The sequence below is a fragment of the Podarcis erhardii genome, assembly GCF_964252035.2.
Source record: "Podarcis erhardii genome assembly, chromosome: 3".
Classification (NCBI taxonomy): domain Eukaryota; kingdom Metazoa; phylum Chordata; class Lepidosauria; order Squamata; family Lacertidae; genus Podarcis; species Podarcis erhardii.
The window spans coordinates 108895381-108920918 of NC_138507.1; the positions used below are offsets into that span (position 1 = coordinate 108895381).

The 25538-nt window shown below is 44.3% G+C and overlaps 2 protein-coding genes across 5 annotated transcripts in view; one reads left to right on the forward strand and one right to left on the reverse strand.

The window, feature by feature from the left end:
- Positions 1-317: 317 nt before the first annotated feature.
- Positions 318-24231, forward strand: MSH6 (mutS homolog 6; the record flags this gene model as incomplete). Of its 3 annotated transcripts, XM_081854512.1 has the most annotated exons (10): positions 333-603; positions 10673-10872; positions 11603-11778; positions 13955-16493; positions 18162-18433; positions 19877-19994; positions 21423-21512; positions 23220-23374; positions 23619-23818; positions 24070-24231. In XM_081854512.1, exons 1-10 carry the CDS (start codon positions 437-439, stop codon positions 24143-24145), a joined length of 3993 nt encoding a protein of 1330 aa, XP_081710638.1. In that variant the 5' UTR covers positions 333-436. The 3 variants fall into 3 exon arrangements, with proteins under 3 accessions (XP_081710640.1, XP_081710639.1, XP_081710638.1); XM_081854513.1 differs by lacking the exon at positions 24070-24231 and having other exon boundaries at positions 332-603; positions 23619-23822; XM_081854514.1 differs by lacking the exons at positions 19877-19994; positions 21423-21512; positions 23220-23374; positions 23619-23818; positions 24070-24231 and adding an exon at positions 16816-16889 and having other exon boundaries at positions 318-603; positions 18162-18300.
- The window catches only part of FBXO11 (F-box protein 11), a 68309-nt gene continuing 66969 nt past the window's right edge, over positions 24199-25538 (reverse strand). For both annotated transcript variants that reach the window (XM_081854613.1, XM_081854612.1), the window contains exon 23: positions 24199-25524. In XM_081854613.1, the coding sequence (XP_081710739.1) occupies positions 25395-25524 (130 nt within the window). In that variant the 3' untranslated portion in view covers positions 24199-25394. The remainder of the gene's footprint in view (positions 25525-25538) is intronic.

Below are 25538 nucleotides of genomic sequence, written 5' to 3' on the forward strand. Positions count from 1 at the left end.
ACCAGGCCTTGGGCTGATTTAACATCCTTTAAAACGTGTTAGTGGGAGGAGGTGGGGGGGCATTGCTTTGTTACTGTTGGGGTTTCGTGTTTTTATCTTGTATTTTTATGTATATTTTTTATATATGATACCCTGGTCCCAGAAAAAGACATAGCAAGCAGGCGCCACCACGGGGCGAGCGTCCCAACGGCCCGCTCCCAGAAGCCATTTTATTCACCGCCTCCCCCACCTCAGGCAGCAGCAGCAGCAGCAGCAGGAGGCGGGCGGGCTCGGCGCTCATAGGCCGCAGGACCCTCGCTGGGCGGGGACGGGCGTTTGGCGCGCTGCTTCGCCGGCCGGAGGGACGAGCGAGCGAGAGCCGAGAGAAAAGGGGCGTCCCTTTCGCGTCGTCGCCGCGCTCCTCTCTCGCTCCTCCTCCTCTGGCGGCGCCGCCGCCATGTCCCGCCAAAGCTCCCTCCTCAGCTTCTTCCCCATGTCGGAGGCCAAGCGCGACGGCGACGGCGGCTGCAGCCCCCACAGCGATGCCGAGCCCGAGGGCGGGCGCATGCTGTCGCCCAGAGGGTCGGGCATCCGAGGGAGGACCAGGGCGCCCCCCACGGACTGGTAAGCCCCCGCGCTGAGGAAACGAAAAGGCGGCGGCGGTTGGCGGCCCAAGAGCGTGGAGCGCGCAGGCGCCGCTTCCATGAGGCGGCGGAGGCGGCGGCGGCGGGCCTTTCTCTCTCTCGCCTACTAGGCCCGAAAGCGGCTTCTTCTCAGGCCGGGTAGACCCTGAGGGGGGGGGGAGAGAGAAAAGGAGGGCGCGCGCCATAGCGGAGGGAGGGTTGGGCGAGGCGCGCAGGTGAGGTGGCGGGACGGGCCTCGGGTGAGGCGGGGAGAGGCAGCGCGGGAAAAGGACAGCTTGGCGGGGAGGCCCCTCTTCAGGCTGGCGGGGCATCTCCGCGTGGCGGGAGGCGGCCCGCTCTTCCGAGCAGAAGCGGCAGGCTGCGCCGCGATGCTGGAAGGGTAGCTTAGGTGGCATCTGGCCTCCTCCTCCTCCGCGAATTTGCCTCTCAGATCTTTCCGAATCGGTGGCCCTCCAGATGGAGGAGAAAGCTCCCCGAAACTGCTTAAAGCTCCCCGATTTGCAGCTTGGTATAAGTGGGTTGGTGGCCTTTTGTGTTTTCTCTCTCCCCTGTTGGGTTGAAATGAACGACAGACGAGTGGTGAGTGTCTCAGGGGAGGCATCTCCCCCGAGCATGTCTCGGGGAGTCTCTTTTATTGAATATTACAGCATTGCCCCATATGTGCTTGTAGCTGATTGGTTAACACAAGTACAAAGCAAAGGTTGCATATAGGCACCAATCATCAATAGACCAAAGGCTGGGAAAGGGGAACACAGAATTGGACAGGCGTGGAAGCCTCCTTATTAAACTATAACTAGTGATTGATATAGCAAGACTTAAACAATTACTAGTAATTAATATATAGCATTCATCCATAAATGTGGTCAACCAAGCACTAAGAACAGGTCAGACTAAGAACAAGTCAGAATGCAATGTTTTCATGAATTCATGGTGAACTGAACATTCTAGGGTGATGTGCAGAAGCAAAAACTTTCCTTCACTCCCCCCCCCAATATTGTGTTTCCTTCCTCTTTTCATATGGCAGCACACGGTATAGCCCAGTACTTCGCACACTTAAAGGAATGCGGGGTTGGGAATCGTAAATCACTGAATCCAGGAAGGAACCGTGGAGGGCAGCTGTTGAATAAGATTTGGCAGGGACCCCTGAGGGTTATCTAGTCCAGGCACCCCCAACCTTCAGCCCTCCAGATGTTTTGGACTACATTTCCCATCATCCCTGACCACTGGTCCTGTTAGCTAGGGATCCTGGGAGTTGTAGGCCAAAAACCTGGAGGCCGCAGGTTGAGGACGCCTGATCTAGTCCAGCCCCCTGCAATGAAGGAACCTCAACATGTGACACTGGATCCTGCTTCGCTTTGCAAATGGACTAGGGAGTTTTGTTGCTGCACCATTCCCAAGTTAATGTGAAGGATCCTGCTTCGCTTTGCAAATGGACTAGGGAGTTTTGTTGCTGCGCCATTCCCAAGTTAATGTGAAGGAGTGCTGAAAAATATCTATACTTAAGCATACATTAAGTTTGGGCTATACAAGAGGAGTTGGCTAGATTTACCACTTGCTGCAGCGGGTTGTAATTGTGATAGAATGTACAAGAAAGCTGTCCACTTATACCACATTGCAGTCCTTCACTGATTTTTCATGAAGATAGTCTTTGCATATGATTTTTAACAGTAAAACCCATATCCATTTGGCCTTCTTTTGGTGACCGCATACCCCTTTTAAAAATTCTCTATCGCTAGTGAGTGTTAAAATATGAAAATGTAGCTGGTTGTGTCTCAGGAAAAGGCCTCACTTGCAGACATGACTTTCTGCTTTCCACGTAATGTGGAGACATCACTTAAATTGCTTGGTGGCGGTAGGATGTGTGTGTTTTGTAGCATCAGTGTTTTGAATATGCAAGGATGCATATCTTACCAAGTAAAATGGAATGAATGTGCATAGAATCTAGGTGCAGGATCATTGTCTGAATGGATGGATGGATGAATGAATGCTTGAGGGCAAGTGCCCTTGAATTCAGTGCAATTTGTTTTTTCAGGCCCAGCTGCATAGATAAGCATGCATAACTGCAATTTATGTATGTTTTGTTGTTGTTTAGTTGAGTCCGACTCTTCGTGACCCCATGGACCAGAGCACACCAGGCACTCCTGTCTTCCCCTGCCACCTGCAATTTGGTCAAACTCATGTTGGTAGCTTCAAGAACACTGTCCAACCATCTCATCCTCTGTCGTCCCCTTCTCCTTGTGCCCTCAATCTTTCCCAACGTCGGGGTCTTTTTCAGGGAGCCTTCTCTCCTCATGAGGTGGCCAAAGTACTGGAGCCCCAGCTTCAGGATCTGTCCTTACAGTGAGCACTCAGGGCTGATTTCCTTCTCCAGAACCATAATTCAAAAGCATAAATTCTTTGGGATCAGCCTTCTTTATGGTCCAGCTCTCACTTCCATACATCACTACTGGTTAAACCATAGCTTTAACTATGCGAACCTTTATTGGCAAGGTGATGTCTCTGCTTTTTAAGATGCTGTCTAGGTTTGTCATTGCTTTTCTCCCAAGAAGCAGGTGTCTTTTTATTTTTGACTGCTGTATGTTTGCTCAAATGTAAATTCTGTCTAAGAACATAAGAGAAACCTACTGAGTCAGGGCAATGGCCAATCTAATCCAGCATCCTGTTCTTACAGTGCCTGATCAGATACCTGTGGGAAGCCTTCAAGATAGGCAGGGGGAGGGACAGGGACTATGAGCCCTTGGTCCAGGTGGTGGCATACCCTGCAACATTTCTCCAGTGAAAATAGGGATGTCCTATTTAATAATAGTAACAATAATACCATTATTTATACCCTGCCCATCTAACTGGGTTGCCCCAGCCACTCTGGGCAGCTTCCAACATATATTAAAAACATATTAAAATATTAAACATTAAAAAACTTCCCTATACAGAGCTGCCTTCAGATGTACTAAAGGTTGGCTTGGCTCTGGGGTCACATAACTCCATACCCTCCAACATTTCTCTGATGAAAATAGGGCCATCCTAAGGAAAAGCAGGACATTCTGGGATCAAATCAGAAACCAGGATGACTTCTGTAAATCCAGGACTGTCCCTGGAGAATAGGGATGCTTTGGGTAAGGACTGAGAACACCTGCCTGATGGGGGTAAGCTGACTTTAAAGGAAATGAAACTAAAAGTTCCCCACACCCTCCTCTCGGCCCTGCATAATAAGGGTAGGGTACCTGAGCAAAGGGTCATGACTGCTCCTTGTCATCTTGGCGGCATGATTTTTACATTGCAGTTTGGTGTAATGTGCGAACTGTTTCCAACAAGTTAGAAATACAAAAGGGAAGGTGCTTCAATCTCCTAGTGACACTGATAATCAAAACTAGCACCATGCTATGAAAGTCACAGGCCTTTAGTAAACTGGACCAGCAGAAAATTTAGTAAACTGCACCAGCAATGTATTATGAAAACGATAGGCCCTAGGGCAGGACTTAAGTCTATTTCAGGCACATACGACTCCCAAGACACTGATTTACTCCCGGTATAAAAAAACTGACAGTGATCTACACAGAGTTGTTGAGTTTTTTTTTTTAAAAAGCTTTTGTTTTGTTTGTGTGTGTGTGTGTGTGTTTTGTTTGTTTTTTTGTTTTTTTGTTTTGAATGATGGACCAGAGTTGTTGAGTGATTGACTGGCTGGACATGTCTGGTCTATTTGATAATCCAGACCTGGTTAAAGCTTCCTGAGGGCAGAACAGGCCCTGCCTGACATTTTTCCTGTTAACCTGTGACAAAGACTACCTTTTATGTACCAGGCTGCTGCTTTAGTGGTCAAAGGCACTTTAGATTCCTATGGAATCAGTTGCCACATGCGGGCATGAGGGTCTATACTCCCCCTCTGTATTAGCTGACAGAGTATTTATTGATGATTTTTAACATCAAGGAGAGTGAGGTATTTGCTCAGCGTAAGATACTAGCGGTGAAGCTGCAGGTTCAGGATAGCATGGTGAGCTAGCATGGTGAAGTGCTAGTGGATCTTTCTGTATACTTTTTACAAGGTTTACTTCTAAGACCAGAAAAAAACTGTATTACAGTAGATTAGTTCATGATGTAGCAACATCTATCAAGGGCTAAAATAGCTAATGTGTTAATGCTTGTCTTGTGCTATGCTATGAGACATTAAACTTTCTATTCTAAACGGAACTGAGCGGGCAAGGAGTTTTCTTAATGAGAACTCTGGAAAAGGCTCACTACTGCAAAGCTGGAAGATTACTGGAGCTGTGCATACTCTGCTGACCACAATGGCCGAAATGGGTCATATCAACAGGTTATGGGCCCACTGACTTCTACAAGTCTCACATCAGCAGCTTTTTCTTTTTTCTCACTCCGCAAGTACTATTTTTTATTTTTTTTAAAATAGATTTTATTGATACATCAGAACAACAACAGCAAAACAGAAAAAACAAAAACTATATACAGCAATAAAAAGAAATAAAAAATTAGATAATGGCAATAAAAGTTACAACCAACGAAACTTAAACATTTACACCACATAAATATAAATAACATAAAGTTTTGACTTCAAGTTGATCCTATTTTAATTTTTTAAAAAAAAAAATTATTAAGAGTTTAATTAATACAATAAAGAGGAAAAAACAGAGTAAACAAAAAACAAACAAAAAATAAACAAACATAAAGTTTAACATCTTTTCTTCATTTTTGGACTTCCTCACGTCTCTCGCTCCTACGTTCCAAATTTATAAAACTTTAGCCAGCAACTTATCACCTTATTTCCATTCTTATTGTACACATTTCCAATATTTTGTCCCTAACTTTGAATATTTTTATCTAGGTCTTAAGTACCTAATTTTACCATGATATTTATTCAAAATTTATTTTTCTCATAAAGTTCACTCATTCTCATAATCTTTTCACCAAACTTTATGGTGCCCTGTTATTTTCAAATCTCTCATCCTTCTTAGCACTCATATAATTTACAGTGTTTTTGTAGGTAGTCCTTGAATTTCTTCCAATCCTCTTCCACTGCTTCCTCTCCCAGGTCTCGGATTCTGCCAGTCATTTCTGCTAGCTCCATGTAGTCAATCAGTTGCATCTGCCATTCTTCCAGCGTGGGCAAATCTTGAGTTTTCCAATATTTGGTGACAAGTATCCTTGCTGCTGTTGTTGCATACATAAAACAAGTTGATCCTATTTTTAATGCATCCAAGTACATGTAGTCTCAACTATTCTGGAGACGGCGTAACGGCTGTGGCCAGATTGGGATTTAGGTTTGGGGCTGCCTGGCGGTCAAAAGGCAACATCACAAGCTTGCAAAAAATAAAATAATTGAAACAGGAAGCTGCCGTCTGAGCTCTTCCCTGCTGCTTCCTTCAGTTTTTTACATTGCCTTGCAGAAAGCAATCGTTTCTTCCTGAGACTCTTGGTGTTCTCCTTTCAGATTGGTTTTTTCTTTGTCTCTTCTACCTCTAGTTGAATTTCTCTCTGTGTTTAGCCTCATCATTAGTTCTCCTCCCCGGCTCTGGTGTTTTTTCCACTCATTTTTCAAAGTCTGTTCAGTTGTTGGCTGCCTTCCTTATCTACAGCATCTTTAGAGACTGCATTGTCCTTGACTTTGCTGATTTCTGCCATAGTAGCCTCCAGATTTCCCCTCCCCCTCCGACTTCTTCCTCAGCGCAGCTAAAGCCTTTCAAAACCAGTCTGCCGGGTGGGTGGGTGTTAGAGAGTTGCCCTGCATTTTTTGTTAGTGATTAAGGACCTGCTATCATTCAGAGAGCTGCATTGTCTACACTTAAGTAGAAAGGCACAGAAGAAATCTACACCCGCCTGCAGCTAGTTGCAGCAGCAAAACCACAGCCTGTAAAGACAATAGAAAATTTTACAGCAAACTCTGCTTTTATTCAAGATTTAGTTCCAGTCCTCTCAGGGGCAGCACTTGTCACTTTCAACTGATATGGTAGATCTCCCCAGCTTTCCAGACTCTCTTTGCCCGGTTGCTATTCAGAACATCTCAGAGCCAGATTTTTTTTAGGGGGGTGGGCCCCCATTCTTCTGGCATTCTTCTAACTATGGAGGATGGTTCAATGAAAGGTCAGCAGGGGGCTCTGCTTTGGCTAAGTAAGGAAGCGCAGAGAGGGGGACAATGGAATCTCATTTGACCTCATTACTCAACAGCAGAAGCAGTCTCTGCTTCAGAATACAGCATTAATCCTGAATTTCATCCATATACTGCACCTCCTAAAGGAAGCTCTACTAGTAGGTCTGGCTGAGGAAGTAATTTGGCCCTCAACTACCTCTCAGTCTCCAAATGTTCTTCATCAACAGTATCTGCTTCCCCTGCTTCTCCCTCCATCTCCAGGAGGTAGTCTAGAGCAGTGTTTCCCAACCTTGGGCCTCCAGCTGTTTTTGAACTACAATTCCCATCATCCCTGACCACTGGTCTTGCTAGCTAGGGATGATGGGAGTTGTAGTCCAAAAACAGCTGGAGGCCCAAGGTTGGGAAACACTGGTCTAGAGCACAACCTTCATGCAGGTGTTCTCAGTCCTTACCCAGGCACTCTGTTTCCTCTGAAGACCTTGACGCAGCCTTAAGTGCTAGTGATCAGAGCCTCTGCCACAGCCCAGTCATTTGCAAAAGTGGCCCTTGCATGGGCAATCCTCAAGACCTGAACCAGTCTCGGAGCCAGTGTGGTGTAGTGGTTAAGAGCGGTAGTCTCCTAATCTGGGGAACCGGGTTCGCGTCTCCACTCCTCCACATGCAGCTGCTGGGTGACCTTGGGCCAGTCACACTTCTGTGAAGTCTCTCAGCCCCACTCACCTCACAGAGTGTTTGTTGTGGGGGAGGAAGGGAAAGGAGAATGTTAGCCGCTTTGAGACTCCTTAAAGGGAGTGAAAGGCGGGATATCAAATCCAAACTCTTCTCACATGTCCTTGTCAAAGATTTCCAGCGCACGGCTGATGTGCTGTCTTGCAACAACTTGGCCTTTGAACCTTTTGTAGGGGGTAAGCTCTTTGGCGAAGAGGCTTTAAAGGACAACCTAGTTGAGTCTATTGACAAGAAAAAAGAGATGACAAATCTTTCGCCACACTTATCGAAGCTCAAGGTCCTTCAGAGGCAGGGAGTTTTGGTTCTCCCAGCCTCCTGGAACAGGCAGTCCGATGGGTTGAAAGAAAATCAACAGTCCTATTCCTGCAGCACTCAACAGAACAAACCCCATCTCTCTTGGCGTTGTTGCTATTCCAGTGGGAGGAAAGCTGCCGCGATACACCCATAGTTGGCAGCAGACCGCATCCGACAGATGGGTGCTGGACACTATCCGCAAATACTTACCGCCGTCAGTCTCATCAGACCCCTCCAAGAAAAAAGTCTGTTATACTTACCATTTTTCCAATAGTTACTCCATCATATTTTTTCTACCAGAGAGTCTCCGTGAATTTTTAAGGGCAGCCTTTTCCATTGAAAGCCATCTCCCATGCGATACTTGTACTGAATCTTGCATTTTGGCTTGATATTTAAAAACTGAAGAAGGAGCAGGGAGGAGCTAAGATGGCAGCTTCTTGTTTCAATTCTTTATTTTTATTTTTCAAACTTGCAATGTTGCTTATTAACCACCAGGTGGCACCAAACCTAAATCCCAATCTGACAGCAGCTTTTATGGGATCTCGAAATGCCTTCCATACTAGGTATGACAGACTTTTCTCTTACATTTCCTTAGACCACCTGAATGGAACCTGTAGCTCACAGATAGCCTGGATGTTCTCAAACATATAAAGGGCTCTTTACAACTGAATTATTTCGTCTTTTCAGATAATGTCCCTGTAGAAAAGCACATACAAGTATTAGTTTTAGTATTAGTATTATTTATTAAATTTGTATACCACCTTTCATCCAAAGATCTCAGGGTGGTTCATAACTGAAAAATAAAAAATGAGAATACAAAATACATACAACCCCCCCCCCAATAATTCCCTCCCCTTACCACATTTAAAAATCTGAAGAATGTTAAATCAGCCTGGTTGAAGAGACGTTTTTGCCTGGCACATAAAGATTTGTAATGAAGGTGCCAGGCAGGCCTCCCTCAGCAGGAGCCATGGGGTGGCAGCGAGAGAAGCGAGGCTTTGCTTCCCAACCCAATCATGTAGGGTCCACCTTCTTTAGGCCAGCTTGGGAGACAGCTTGCCGCCACAGTGTTGACAGAAATGGGAGAGGCAGGAGGGAGAACAGGAGGAGGAAAACATGGCAGCAGCTGGAGTGCTCCTGCTGCCGCCTTGTGGGGCGAGACGGTTGTGGAGTTGTGCTAACCCTGGGGTGCAGAACCCGCAGGAGCTGTTTAAAAAACAGAACGAGTAGCTCTGCATTTGCCGTACAGTGGAACCTCGGTTTTCGAACATAATCCATTTCGGAAGACAGTTCGACTTCTGAAACGTTCTGAAACTGAAAGCGGAAGCTTCAATTCAATAGGGAAACTCAAAACGGAAGCTGCATCGGACATTCGGGTTCCAAAAAACATTTGAAAACCAGAGCATTTACTTAAGGGTTTTGGGCATTCAGGAGCCGAAATGTTTGAAAACGGAGCCATTCAAGAACCGAGGTTTCACTGTAATGGTGGGGTTTCTTGGCAGCATCCGCAGCGGCAGAGGGTCGGGCATTTGCACACCACTGGCAATGGCTCTTACCGCAGCCATTGGTACTCCATTCTTGCCTTTGCTGCTATCTCCCACCGCTGCCAGGAACAGCCCTCTGCTGCTGGGGCTTGAGAGTTGCTGCCTCGACCCCAACAAAGCTGGCCCCAAGCCACCTCCGCTGAGAAAAAAGAGGAAAGAAGCTGCTGAAGCCCAATGAGCTAGAGCAGCTGGTCGGCTGCTGGGAATTGCCATTAAAGGGTTGGGAGGGAGCCATGAGCTGTCTTTAGAGAGTATGATAGTGGCTAAGGAAGAAATATAGCAGAAGGCATTACTACTTCAGTGCATCTGCAAGAAGTGTTTGGTCGGATAGGAAGCAAGAGTAGACGTAGAGTGGATCCATTTAAATTATGGTGATGTTCATAATGGGTCTAGTGTGAGTAGGACCCAACATTGGATACAACCCATTGTGTGCTGCTGTACAGAATATTGCCAAAGAATGTGAGAGCTGTGCTTTTTCACGGTTTTTGGATTACTTTGAAGGAGGACAGGCGCTTCATTTGCAGATTGAACATTGCAATATCTATATGCCAATTGCCATTTACATATGTTTCTGGGCACTTCAACTGCCCACTGACTAACCTGTTGCTATCTAGAACTCTTGGCGAGCTCAATATTTTTTTTATTGTCACTGTTTGAGAGCCATGCTGTTCGCTCTGGAATCCTCCCCTCAGCGATCTGAAACCAAAGTGTGTGTACTGCAGTTGCTTATTGAAGGGAGGAAAGGAACTCTGCACACATTCCAGGACACTTCGTTGTTAAATCACTATTAAACTAAACTGTTAATTTTGTGCAAAGAAGGAGGATTTCCTTGCTGAGGCCTCCGTGTAAGTACAGTGGTACCTCGGGTTACATACGCTTCAGGTTACATATGCTTCAGGTTACAGACTCCGCTAACCCAGTGCTTCAGGTTAAGAACTTTGCTTCAGGATGAGAACAAAAATCGTGCTCTGGCGGTGCGGCAGCAGCAGGAGGCCCCATTAGCTAAAGTGGTGCTTCAGGTTAAGAACAGTTTCAGGTTAAGTACAGACCTCCGGAACGAATTAAGTACTTAACCCAAGGTACCACTGTAGTGGTCTCAGTGAGAAGAGGATTGGGATGAGCTCAATCGGTGGAAACATCTCATATTCTGCATATGCTTCAAGATAAGATAAACATAATGAAACATAATGAAAAACATAATGCTTTACATTTGGAGGTGGGGATTCTACTTTAAAAAATTAAATCAAAACTTGAATATCCTTGGGTAAAGTATGAGCTAAATTCTAAGAGAATTGTGTCTGTAACCAATGTAGTCTTTTGACTTCATAGATTATCAGTAAAAGATCTGTTATAGAGGCTATCTTTTTTTTTCTTTGGTCTTGCAGTGACTGTGAATTTTCACCCGGTGATCTGGTTTGGGCCAAACTCGAAGGTTACCCTTGGTGGCCATGCCTTGTGTACAAGCATCCAACAGAAGGATCACTTTTCAGAGGCAGAGGAAGATCCTCTCGCATCCATGTACAGTTTTTTGACGACGACCCATCAAGGGGTTGGGTTAGCATTAGATATATCCGACCATATACAGGTAAGAGTTGATAACTGAATGTAATAGGTGATAACAGAATATACTATATATAAATAAATGAGGGGGGTGAAATTAAATGCAGGTCACATAGATATTACAAGCAATGCTGCATCACTCTAAATTGACCACATACTGAGAGGCTTGGAAGCACTGTTCAGCTAAGATGCCCTTTCACCTTCATTTGACTAGGATGCAGCTCTTCAATTTGACTTGACTTGGCAGTACAAGGGATTAAGGCTGTACTATTTCACCTAACACTCACCTGTCCTCTTATTGTAGGCAACTGGCAGCCCTATGCCACTCTTGGCAAAAGCCCCACCCGTACTAAGAAAGCAGCATTTGTTGCAGAGGGAACTGTAGAGTGCCAAAGATGGTTCTTTATTCAGCACCAACATTTGATATGCTATTTTGCATCAAAATAATGGTGTGATTCCAACTGTACAAGTTACACCAAACTTTTCCCTTCCCGCTGCCCCCAGTAGTCTAGCAGCAGATTAGTAGTAGTTTATGTGGAATGATTTAAAAAGTCATGCAATTTAATATACATAGTAATCTGAGTAGTGGCAGTTCTAAATGACAGTTCTGAAGAGATAGGGGATTAAATGCAGAAGCTTTAATTTGGGATTGTTACTGTAAGGTTTCTGCATGTTAGATAATAAAAAACTAGAAGAGACCATGAGCGTGTTTTAGCCAATATCTATTCTCTGACTGATTCCTTTTTATATTACAGGTTCTTCTGGTAGAGATACCAGTAGGGGAGGCATGTTCTACAGTTCAAGACCTGAAATTAGAAGAGCAATGGAATTGGCAGATGCTGCTTTGCAAAAAGAGAAGAGTGAGCGACTTGAGCTGGCAGTGTGTGACAAACCTTCAGAAAGCGAGGAAGAAGATGATGAGGAGATGGAGGTCACTCTTTATAATTCTTGTTTCCAGAAGCAATTAGAAAAACGGGAAAATAGGATGCTCATGATTTGTAGGACAGTTCTGTATATGTAGATAACTGCCTTTCTCTTTATTGTTTTGGAACTGTAACAAGTATGTGTCTGAACTCACATGCATGTCCACCTCACATGTATCTGTAGACACACTAGCTAGAGGTTTGGGATCTTTTGGTACACACACTAGCTAGAGTTTTGGGATCTTTTTGTATCTGTACACACACTAGCTAGAGTTCCAGTTACAGATAGGTAGCCGTATTGGTCTGCCATAGTCAAAACAAAAAATTCCGTCCAGTAGCACTGTAAAGACCAACTAAGTTAGTTCTAGGTATGAGCTTTCGTGTGCATGCACACAGTGTATCTGAAGAAGTGTGCATGCACACGAAAGCTCATACCTAGAACTAACTTAGTTGGTCTTTAAGGTGCTACTGGAAGGAATTTTTTGTTTTGACACTAGCTAGAGGTTTGGGATCATGTCCATTTTTGAATATGTGTTTGCCTCTGTTCCTGCCTAAATAAAACTCCTAAACCCCAATACTTTTTGTTCTGGGCTGGCGGTCATTACTACTACTACTACTACTACTACTACTACTACTACTACTACGTAGCAGTAATCTGCCCTATACTCATAGATCTCAGGGAGGTTCACAGCATAACAATCTCATAATTGCCAGGTGGGTGGCCCAGTAATTTTTAGAGGCAAGCAAATAGCTTTACATGAAAATGACAGAATACATAAATGTTGTTTCAGACAATAAAATTACAATTCAGGCAGGTAGCAAATCCTACCATACACACACACCTTGATCTAAAGAGTGGAAGAATCCCTGCCTATTCTCAAAAGCCTGCAGAAGTGAGCGTGACCATTATGCTAGCAAGACTCACACTAATAGTAAGTTAAGAAATGGTGGAGGTGGGGAGAATACCTGTGTTCGTTCCTTGTGAGCACAGAATGAAGATCCTTGGAGCTAGGAGAGCCACTGCCTACAGATTTTGGGGTTCCTTTATACCCTTTTCTTTGTGGAGAAGGGAGGGGACTTTTCAGGTGGACAATTCCTATTGTTTCAGTTGCTTTTCCCTGAGAGTTCCTACCCATTTCTCGCTTTCCCCATGTTGCAGATTAAGAGTTTGAAAGACTCATCCTAGTGGGCTGTGACTGAACTCGTTATCTTGGTGTATGTCTTTAAGTTACAATAACATTATAGTGATTGTCTCCATCCAGGGTGTCAGTAGACTGTACTTGGGAAATTTGCATGTGCTAACCTTTATGCAAAGTTTGAGGAGTTCAGGATGTTGTCTGAATGTCTTTAAGGGCATGCTTTTGATAAGGCTGGTACCTGGGTCAAGCAAGGCTCAATGTGGGGAATCTTGTGTTATATTTTAAGTTATGTCACTCTTCTTACTAATGCTATAATCTACAGTAATAAACCACAGAATAAGTTCAGACTGACGCACCGCTATTCACAGCAGCACTTTCTTCTGTGGTTATGAGCCAACTTTCCCGGGGTAGAGCATAGTACTCTGTAAGGAAAGCTTGGAGGAGAACACACCCCATCCTTTCTGCTTGTCACTTAATTCAAGGCTATGTAAGTGCATGTTTAATTTGCTGAAATGGATGACTTTCAGGTCGCCTCCGAGCGGAACATAAATTGGGAGTTGCCTGTAGGGGCTTTTCCTTCACAATTGAAAAAGAAACCTCTTGGTTGTCCTCCTCGTTCAGGATCTTTAGAACTGACACCTGACTGCTGAAGAACTGTGTGTAGGCTTGAACAAAACGGAAGTATTGGAGAAAACTTATTCCAGCATTTGATGCAATTGAGCCTAGCTATTTCTCTGCCATAGAACTCCCTAATTGCATACCCATCGTTGTGCTAATCCAAGTGGAGAGGTTGAAACCTCTCACTCACCTATCACAAATCCGATGAGCAGAGGGAGATCACATCCCCATTGTTCACTGGTCATGATGGAGAAGTTGAAATCTAATATCTGCCCGACAGCCTGCTTAATTTAAAACAACAACGAGAAGAAGACAGCAGCCAAATTGTTGGGAACCCCATCAGAAAGTTTGCCTTGTCAAAGTTGTAGCATTAGCCTGTCTTTAAAGCATCCGATTTTTTATACTACTTCTTTTTTGTCTTTGGCAGGTGAGCGATGAGGGTGATGATTTTGGCACATCTGAGGAAGTGAAACGTAGAAAAAGGCAAATTGCAAGAAAGCAACATGCTGAGAAATCCAAAAAGAGGAAGATCATGGATTCCGACAGTGAACGCGAGTATTCAGACATGGAGTTTAAACCCGATGAAGCTAGCAGTGATGAAAATAGCGTTGGAGTTGGTGACAGTGATGCTTCTGAATCGGAGGCTGACCCAGGAAAGAAAGTAAAGCGTCCCATTAAAGTCTCCCCTAAACCAGTGCTGGAAAAGGCATCTAAACCTCCCCAGAATAATGTGTCTGTAACGCCCAGCAGAGAAACAAATCTTTCTGCTGAGATAAAGTATAAGTTATCATCTTTTGCAGCTCCTGAATGCTTTGATTTTCAGCCAAGCATTAACGGAGGAGCAGGAGCAGGAGCAGGAGGAGGAGCAGATGGCAATCCGACTTCATGGGAACATGATAAAATTGACTGGCTCCAGGATGGTAAAAGGAAAGATGCTCGTAGGAGACGGCAAAATGATCCAGATTATGATCCAAATACTCTGTTTGTGCCAGAGGACTACCTTAGAAACTGCACTCCGTTAATGCGGAAGTGGTGGGAGATGAAGAGCCAGAATTTTGATAGCGTGCTTTTCTATAAAGTTGGGAAGTTCTATGAGCTGTTCCACATGGATGCTGTTATTGGTGTTAACAAGATGGGCCTGTCGTTCATGAAAGGCACTTTTGCTCACTCTGGTTTCCCAGAAATAGCGTTTGACAGATACTGCACTATATTAGTCCAGAAAGGTTACAAAGTGGTTCGTGTTGAGCAGATTGAGACTCCTGAGATGATGGAAGCACGATGTAGAGCCTTGGCCCACCCGACAAAATACGACAGAGTTGTGCGCCGAGAAATATGCAGGGTTATTTCCAAGGGGACACAGACCTATGGTATTTTAGATAGTGACGATTTGGACAGCCACAACAAATACCTCCTCTGCGTGAAAGAAAAAGTTGACGATTCTGCTGGCCTTCAGCGTACCTATGGAGTATGCTTTGTTGACACGACAGTGGGGAAGTTCTACCTGGGTCAGTTCTCGGATGACCGCCATTGCTCAAGGTTTAGAACTCTCTTGGCTCATCATATTCCTGTGCAGATACTTTTTGAGCGAGGGAACCCCTCTGCAGAAACACAGAAGATATTCAAAGGCTTACTCCCCTCTACTGCGCAAGAAGGTTTGATTGCTGGGTCTCAGTTCTGGGATGCATCCAAAACATTAAAAACATTGATTGAAAAAGGCTACTTCCGGGACAAAGAAAATCCAAGCAGTGAGCCCACCCTGCCGCCAGTAATCAAATCTATGACTGCGGAAACTGACTCACTGGGACTTACCCCTGGGGAAAACGCTGAGCTTGCGCTCTCTGCTCTTGGCTGCTGTGTCTTCTACCTTAAAAAATGCATTATTGACGAGGAACTCTTATCAATGGGGAAATTTGAAGAATACATTCCTGTGGATGTGGATATTGTAAAAGAACAAAACTCAAGCAGTCTGTTTGCTAAAACAAGCCAGAGGATGGTGTTGGATGGGGTCACCCTGGCAAACCTAGAAATTCTGCAGAATGCAACCACTGGGTCGGAAGAAGGCACATTGCTGGAAAATATTGACACTTGTTGTACGCCCTTTGGAAGGAGACTCCTGAAACAGTGGCTCTGTGCACCGTTGTGTAATCCTTCCACCATCAATAACCGCTTGGATGCAGTTGAAGACCTCCTAGCTGAAGCTGCCAAAATGTCAGAAATCCGTGACCTTTTAAGGAAACTCCCAGACCTTGAAAGGCTTTTAAGCAAAATTCACAGTATTGGGTCATCCCTTAAGAACCAGGACCACCCTGGCAACAGGGCTATTTTATATGAGGAGGCCAGATACAGCAAGAAAAAAATTGTAGACTTTTTGTCCGCACTGGAAGGTTTTAAAATAATTATGGAGATTATCTCAATTTTGGAAGATATTGCTGATGGTTTTACATCCAAAACACTAAGGCAGATAGCAATGGTCAAATCTAAGAATCCAGAAGGCCGCTTTCCAGACATTAAAGCAGAACTGGAAAGGTGGGATGCAGCTTTCGATCATAACGTTGCACGAAAGACTGGTGTGGTTAACCCAAAAACTGGGTTTGACACTCAATATGATAAAGCGCTAGAGGATATAAGCAGCATTGAGGAAGGCCTTCGTCAGTATTTGGAAAAGCAGCGCAAACGGCTTGGCATTAAAGCTGTGATGTATTGGGGAGCAGGCAAAAACCGCTACCAGATGGAGATTGCGGAGAGTTCGGTGCCTGCGAGCCTGCCTGACGATTATGTGTTGAAATCTACCAGAAAGGGCTTTAAGCGCTACTGGACTAAAGACCTGGAGAAAATGCTGAACGAGATCATCAACGCTGAAGAACGGAGGGATACGGCACAGAAAGACTGTATGAAGAGGTTATTTTACAACTTTGATAAAAGCAGCGAAGATTGGCACACGGCAGTGGAATGCATTGCAGTTCTAGGTACGAAGACTTCTACCATAGTATATTCAAGTTGATAATGTACTATTACTGTAATTCGTTAGCGTGTGGGCAGCTTGAAAGAGCTGGGGTTCCGTAGTACGGAATATTGCCATCTAATCCCTTGCAAAGAAACCAGTGTGGAGTGCCACTGTGTATATTAGGAATAGTAGCAGGGGGTGGGGGCTAAATGTTAGTATACAGAAAAGGATTGTTTCCCTGCTTCTTGCACAAGCAGTGACTCTTAGCAAAGGCAGTTGATAGCTCCGTGCAGTGATGAGCATAATGATGCATAATCTTGTAACCTGTGTGATTATTATTACAGTTGCAACAGCCGTCGCTGCACTTGCTCGGGGAGAAACTCTATGCACCTCATATCTCTTCAGACTGATGAGAAGGGTGTGTGTCCTGTCCTGGCATCCAATGAAATGTGTGCATGTCTAAGGAGGCATTTTCAGTAAAGGAGAGACTGAGCCAGGGCAGACAGGAACTGAGCAGGAAAAGAAAAGGCCTCTTGTGCATTTGGGGGGGAATATATACTGAGAGCTTCAGTGAGTGCCATAGGAGGAGGTGCTAGTTGGGTACGCTGGTACCTGTGGGTGCCACACTGGCGACCTCTGTCATATCTTATGAGGTGGGCTGTGTCCCACAAAAGATGATGTGGTATAGTTTTTCAGAGCAAGCCTGCCTTAAGCAAAAGTACTCGCAATCTAAATCTGTAGGTAAGGAGTCAGCCTGAGTTCTAGAGAAGCTGAGAGCTCAGCAAAGAGATATCTTCAAAACTGTGAAAGTACCATATTTTTCTTTGTACAAGATGACCCCTAATTTTTTTTTGAACCTAGAATTAAGAAAACAAAACCCTAAAATAGATGGGTGGCAATGGAAGCCAAGCCAAGAAAGGTGGCAGTTTGAGGAGGAAGGGGGAAGGAAAGGGTGCTCTTACTCCAGTGGTCGTGCTGGCGGGGGCTTCAGGATGCAAGCCAGTCACCAGCGTGCAGCCTGCAGTGGGAGGAAAGGGACAACAGCAGAAGGGACTGCTACAATCCTGGAAAAAACCTTGTCTTAAATATGGAAAAATAGGGTATTCCCAGGCTTTCTGTTTAAGATTGCCATCACCTTCTGTTCTTTTTTGTATAGTTTCAGTCTAATCTAATTAATGGAAACTCTATCCCTCAATCATTTTAAAATTAAACAAATTTCAGACTTCCATCTTATTTATACTTTCCTAATAATTGTGTGTTAATTGAAATTTCTGTGTTGGATGTTAGCAGTACGTAGTGCAGTAAAAGCTTCTTGTTTGGTGGCGAAGATGGTGAAAGTTTTGTGACTGAAGTACTTGGAAGTAACTGATACAGTGGTACCTTGGGTTACATACACTTCAGGTTACAGACTCGGCTAACCCAGAAATAGTACCTCGGGTCAAGAACTTTGCTTCAGGATGAGAACAGAAATTGCGCAGCAGCAGCAACAACGGGAGGCTCCATTAGCTAAAGTGGTCTTCAGGTTAACAGTTTCAGGTTAAGAACGGACCTCTGGAACTAATTAAGTATGTAACCAGAGGTACCACTGTACTTTAGTCACCTGTGATATAGCCCAGTGCTCTGAAGAAGGAATACAGGAAATGGGAAAACTGACTGGGATTTTCTCTCTCTCTCTCTCCCCCCCCCCCAGATGTCCTAATGTGCTTTGCACACTATAGCCAGGGATGTGATGGACCGTTGTGCCGACCTGTAATTGTGCTTCCGGAGAGCAACACACTGCCCTTTTTGGAGCTGAAGCATTCCCGCCACCCCTGCATTACAAAAACCTCATCGGACGATGACTTCATCCCTAACGATATCCTCATAGGTGTACAGGATGAAAAGGCAAATCCGGAGAGCAGGACTTGCTGTGTTCTAGTGACTGGTCCAAACATGGGAGGAAAGTCCACACTCCTGAGACAGGTGATCATAGAACAAGACACTTGGAAGCATGCTTTATCTGTGTAATTCCCCTCTTTTTTCTTATTTTTACAGGCTAACTACCCCATTGGGATTGGTTAAGGGGTTTCTTCCCCCAATCGGGGTGCATGTTCTCTTCTTTCATTTGCAACATGCAGGCTAGGTATAGGGCGGTACACACACACACACACACACACTCTCTCTCTCTCTATATATATAATAGAATAGAGTTCCCATTGCAATCTGGATTGTGTGAGAAGACTGGAGAGGGGCTGAAAGTTGGGTCAGGTAGGAAGTTGGGCTAGCAGGACTTTGGGACTCAGACATGTACTGTATAAATACATTGACGTGTACTGTATAAATACATATGAATTCCTGTAGGAAAATAACATGCGCAGGACAAATCGTCCAAATGCTTTGAGCAAAGTAGCATTCATTTAAAACGAGGCTAAACCCAATGTTAGTAACATTCCTGCTTACCTAGATCCTACTATTGAAATAATTAGGCAATTGTACTTGGTTCAGTTTTCTTTCATCACCTGTTTGATGTGGAAATGGGTAGTATGTAGAACAGCAGGATTCTGTTGTGGAGGGGGGAAAGATGTGCACTTTCTATACATTCAGTGTTTTTAATACCCTAGATTGCCCAATCACAAGAGCTGTTGGCTGGAAGGGTACTCCTTGCCTAAATGTTTGCTCTTACAGAATGAGGATTGAATCATAACGGAGCATTGTGAGAGCACAAGTAGGAAGCGTTTGTAACCAAGATGGCAAAACAGCACAAATGCTTCCTGTCTTTCCTCTCTAAAACCAGGGGAACCAGTTTTACATACAGTGGTACCTTGGAAGTCGAACAGAATCCTTTCCGGGAGTCGGTTCGACTTCCAAATCGTTCGGAAACCAAAGCTTGGCTTCCAACTGGAGGCTGCGGAAGCTCCGTCGGATGTTTGGGTTCCAAAGAACGTTTGCAAACCGGAACACTCACTTCCGGGATTGTGGTGTTTGGGAGCCAAAACGTCTGAGTACCAAGGCGCTTGGGATCCAAGGTACAATTATATTTCCAAAATTTAGTTTTTCCAGAATTCCATTATCTGTTCAACTGATTTCCATTTCCAGAGCAGCATTGGGGTGCTTAAGTATGTTTAAATCCCTGCTGACTGATATCCATTAGGGCTCTGTCATGCGGTATAGAAACTCTAAAATAAGATGGAATAATTCAGTATTAAACATCAGGTTGGTGTGGCATGCTCTACTGCCAACTCTTATTTGTTGGAATAGATGGGGGTTTGAAGGTGTCAATTTGTACTGGGCAGTCCAAATGCAGACAACTTCATTTTGGTGGAAATAGCATTGAAGGAGGTAATGAACTGAAGCATCGCTTCCTTAGCAGCAGGACAAGCAGGTGAAGCGAGTTCTCTAATACCATTCGGTTTTATTGCTTTGCAGACTGGCCTCGTGGTGATCATGGCCCAGCTGGGATGCTTTGTACCTGCCGAGTCTTGCAGGCTTACTCCTGTCGACAGAATATTCACCAGACTAGGGGCTTCAGATAGAATTATGTCAGGTGAGTTCTGTCAGTTTTGGGGTTTCCGAGAAAAAAATGCTAAAGCAAAACAGGCGACACGGAACTTTTTGTAAAGGGAAGGAGAAGGGTGTCCCACCTCAAAATACGTGTACAGTGGTACCTCGGGTTACAGACGCTTCAGCTTACAGACTCCACTCAGAAATTGTACCTCGGGTTAAGAACTTTGCTTCAGGATGAGAACAGAAATTGCGTGGCAGCGGCACAGCGGCAGCGGGAGGCCCCATTAGCTAAGGTGGTACCTCAGGTTAAGAACAGTTTCAGGTTAAGAACGGACCTCCAGAACAAATTAAGTTCTTAACCTGAGGTACCACTGTATATGAAAATGTTTATACGGTGACAAGCACTAGAAATATTTATGGGAAGGGTGGGAATGGTCTGGCCTCTAGACTCTCCTCTCTCCTGCCCATCCATACTTACTTAAGATAGATGTACCCTGAGGGAAGGAAGACGTGAGGAAGCCCAGACCAAGGAGCCCATGACCACCAGTTCTTGAAGGGACCCATCAGTAGCCTAAGAGACCTGGCAGCTCTGACCCCTCCCTCCCCTGTAGCCCCTTAAGACCCCTGTGCTCTGAGGGAAGGCAGCAGAGAAGAAGCTATGGGTTTGTGCCAGCAGGTCCTGAAGCTGGCCTGAGAAAGAACGCTTGGTTCCTACCCAAAACGCTAGTTCTGGGTTACGGCAGCAAGGGCATCAGTGAGGGACATGCCAAAGCTTCCTTAACTAGGGTGGGAAAGGAACTGCTCCTTACAGACGAAGGAACATTTGAAGGGCTCAACTACCAAAAGCAGCTTCCACTGAGGCGAAGACAGTTTTCATACTGCTGAGTGAATGAACTGGGTGGAGCTCAAGTGGGCCACTTCACAGACTTCCTCTTGGAGTTAAAGTTAGGTTTTTAAGGCTGCAATCCTGTGCAGTTATTTAGGAGTAAACCCAGATTAAATTCAGCAGGGCCTGCTCCTGAGTAGACATTGCACGAGATGGTGCTGCAAGGGTAACAGCCATAATATCGATCCGTGGTGCAATGGCTTGAAAGTTAGTTTAGATATGGGAAGCCCAGGATCGAGTCTCCACCCTGTTGAAAGCTCCCCGAGTCATCTTGGGCCTGGTCTGAAGGCATGAGTCCACCACCTCACTGGAAGTTAAGCAGACCTGGTCAGTTCAGTATCTGAAACGGATCCTTCCTGGGAATCACATGCATGACACCTTGGTTTCATGACGAAAGGTGGGGTATAAATGCAAGAATATACAAATTGACAGACTGTGATGCCACACGTTTAGCTGCTGCCAAAATGCATGCAGTTCTTCCTGCCTCTGCTCTCATCATCATCACTCCTGCTCCACTTCCGTGGAGGCTCCTTGCGTGATTTAGAAACCTGCAGTGACCAGGATGTTTTCTTCCTCCACCAGGGGAAAGTACATTCTTTGTTGAGCTGAGTGAGACTTCCAGCATACTACGACATGCAACAGAGCACTCCCTCGTTCTTATGGATGAACTAGGTAAGTAATAACTTTTGCAAATCTGTCTCTTTTTTTAAAGACTTGTTTTTTGCCCACTTACAGGTACAGTGGTGCCCCGCAAGACGAACGCCTCGCAAGATGGAAAACCCACTAGACGAAAGGGTTTTCCGTTTTGGAGGCACTTCGCAAAGCGAATTTCCCTATGTGCTTGCTTCGCAAGACGAAAATGTCTTGCGAGTTCCTGCGGGGTTTTTTCCCTTTCCCCCCCCTTTTCCTAAGCCCTAAGCCGCTGATCCGCTAATAGCGCTAATCCGCTAAGCTGTCAATGGGCTTGCTTCGCAAGACGAAAAAACCGCTATACGAAGAGCCTCACGGAACGGATTAATTTCGTCTTGCGAGGCACCACTATATGTCAAGTTAACAGCCCGATTGGCAGGCTACAGCTGCCTGGACTCAGTCTGTGGCACCACACAAATACCCGACTTAAACACTGTGTTGCAGAGCAAGAGCTTGGTTGCGTGACCTTGTATGTACCAGTGCCATTTAAAGCAAGCTCTCAGCAACTATGCCTGCAGCTAACGTGCCAGCACAGCCCTCCTGGGCTATAGATGCTAGGTGTGCTAACAGGGCATATGAAACAGCCGAGAGCCCAATTTAAACAAGGCACTGGATGCTGGCAACACCATATGGGAAGTTCTTGCCCACACAAATCTTGTTTTTAATTGGACCCAAGATTCTCGTTCCGGTATCCAAGACGGCTGAATGTGCCTGGGTCGGTCACAGTGACTTTGCTTAAGCAAGCTAAAGTGCACAAATACAGACATCCTGCTTCCACCCCAGCATCTTGACAATCCCATTTAGCATCATGCGAGAGAGAGCGGTCAACTATTACTCAAACCAGTCTGCCCGATAAAATCATTTGATGTGTGGATGGCTGGGAACAGTGTGTGTTGTGCCACCCTTCATTTGGAATCGATCTTTTTTAGTAGCAGGCAAAGACCATTTTAGTCAAGGCCTTCTAGTTTGCTTGAGATTCTCTGGCTGTCAGTGTTTTTATTGTTTTTGAAGAAACTTGCCTGGTTGTTTTTACCCATGCCACTCATGTGCACTAGAAAGGGTATTATTTGAATGTTGCCACTTCCTCTCATACACCATCTTAAGCCATCTGTGACTGCAGCTGGTGAGAGCTTTAATAGACTTTTACAAATTTTCCTGGCCCTTTCATTTTTTTTTTTTTTTTAACATGATCAAAAGTTTTGGAGAACTCAAAAGCTTTCTTTTGTAACAATCTGGTTGGCCTAATAAGGACACTGTCCTGATACAGATTTTGGAATAAATATATTTATTAGGCTAAATCATTGCTTGCTAAACAAAGTATCTCACAGCAAGCTCGTTTGAATTTCCCGAATTCACATCTTCGTTGAGCCAAGGCTGCAGTTTATATACATACAATGGAATGATCACACAAGAAGCCTCCCATTATGGTAGAGGTCCTGTTCTTTTTATAAAAGGGGTCTTGTTTAGGGTCTCACCTGCATGTGATGGTGAAGACAGGATGACTGAGCTACTTAGTCATCCTGCTTTAAAAGTGGTTCAAATTCTCAGTATGCTGTTGGTTGTTTCTTAATTGTTTGGAGTTTTTTGGGAAAGAAGGAGAAAGATCCAGCCTAGTGCAAGGTTCAGAATGTATTTCAGCCGCTCTGGCAATGCCTTGGAGTTTCAAACTCAGCTTTCTTTACTTTCCAGGTCGAGGTACAGCTACTTTTGATGGAACTGCTATTGCTAGTGCAGTTGTCAAAGAACTTTCAGAGAACATCAAATGCCGCACCATGTTTTCAACACATTACCATTCTTTAGTAGAGGATTATTCTCACACCCCTTCTGTGCGGTTGGGACACATGGTATGTAACACTTCCTTTCCCTTCAAAAGTGGTCTCGCCTGCAGAGGGCTTACGGGCTGGGACTCCCTTTCTTCAACACAGCCATTCTGCTAATGAAATGAACCCTGCTGTTCCATTACTTTGAAGAGTGGTCAGTGGAAACTTGCTGGTAAACAAAGTGGACCATTAAAGGCCTAGATGAGCTGGTAGGATTTGAACCAAGGGCCATTGATCGACTTTCCTTTGTGCTGTTTTTTCTTTTCAGGCATGTATGGTGGAAAATGAGACTGACGATCCTAGCCAAGAAACAGTTACATTTCTCTACAAATTCATCAAAGGTGCTTGCCCTAAAAGCTATGGCTTTAATGCAGCAAGGCTTGCTAACATTCCCGAAGAAGTTATTCAGAAAGCTCAAGAAAAGGCAAAAGAGTTTGAGGCAACTACCCTCTCACTACGATTGTTCAGGTAAGATTTTTCACCATGTGCTTTCCTTGCAGGGCGGGGCGATGTTAGTGTCCTTAAACCAGTGGCTTGCTGCAGGGGATGGTTTAAACTAGCTTGCTGTGGAGCTGATGTGATTGCACATTACTGTTATATACTGTATTGAGCCTAGCGGGAAGAGCCAGCAGTGTCTGAATATATTAAGCTTGGTATTATTTCCTTCTATTCTTTCCCCTAGTTTTAAACATGCATATGTTGATTGTGTGTTTTCCCAGGAAACAGTGCCAGATAGCTGAAGGAGCTCCACTAGCAAGAGATGAGCTTGACAAGCTAGCCGTGCTTCCTGTGTGAGACAACCTGTAATAAGTTTCTACAGCAGTTTTTGAAGGCATTATGCAAACAACAGTGATCTAATAAACTTTATTTTTTAAAAATGACCATTTTCCATTGTATTTCCTAGGAAATTAAACCCTTTTAATTCTTAGCTACCCCTCTACATAATGGTTATTGAATACTCCACAATATATTAAGTCTAGATGTTATGGTACATGCATACACTTTCAGGCTGTTGATTACCCACTGTCACCAATACACATAAATGGAAAAAAAGCTATGAAACTGTATAGGGCTGTCTATATACTTTTGTCTCATCTTCATTAGAGGAGGAAATTGCAATTTTCAGCAGTTCATAAGAGTTAATGTCCAAGACTGTTCAATAAAACTGTGAACAGAGTAAATACAGGATTGTTTTGAGGAGATGTTCTTACAACAGTGTACTTTAAAACATAGTAAAACCTCTTAACTGCAAACTGTTGCCTGCATACTTTGTTTTAATAGTGCATTATCTCCCAGGAAGCCTCATTAAAACATTGTTTCTCAAAGTGATGTGAAGACCATGGGGGGGTGGGGAAAGGGAAAAGGAGGGATATTCTAACTGCAAAGGATACCAGAAAAATTGCTGGATATAATTTAAGATTAGTGTTCTCTTTCATAGAAAGAACGTACATACTGGGACATGAGTACAGTTACAGCAAGTCTAGATGTGCTAACAAAACAGGACACATTCAAGTACAATAAGATTTGCTTGAAATTAAAAACTACATGAGATTAAAGCATTAAAATCATCTCAATCTGAATAAATGTTTTTTTAAAAAAATCAAAATAAATGCAGAAGTGCTAGCTCACATTTTTACCATATTACAAAAAGCAATTGGTACCCATGTCCATAAAGGCAGCAACAAAGACTGCTGCTAGTCTACAGAATAGTACTACTGCAAATGGGACTGTGTTTCAATGCTACTTGTAGAAACACCAGCCTTTTGGAAGTTGGTATCTGTACAAAGATGCAGCTTATTTTCTTCACATCTGTCCCTTAGTCTTTGTTTACACAGTAATGCTGAAACGCCCAGTTCTGTTATCCTGAGTCAACATATTGCCACTTTCTTTTTGGTAGGTTGAGCTCCATAGTGTCACCACTTTTACACATCCTTTTTTAAGTCTCCCTCTGCAGAAATGGGCAAGTATAACTTCCTCAAAAACAAAATTAACAGTTACGATAGAATGGCAGGACTTTTTTCTTCCTTTCTTTCTCAAAAGTAATTCAGTTGTGCTGCAGCGTATTAGATTCTATAGGAGGAGCAGAGTCATATAGTGTATCTGTATCATGGGTCGGTTCTCCGGCTAATGTACATGGATTGGAGAGTGTTCCAGCACCACAGTCGCAGAAAAACCTGGAAGAGAGAAG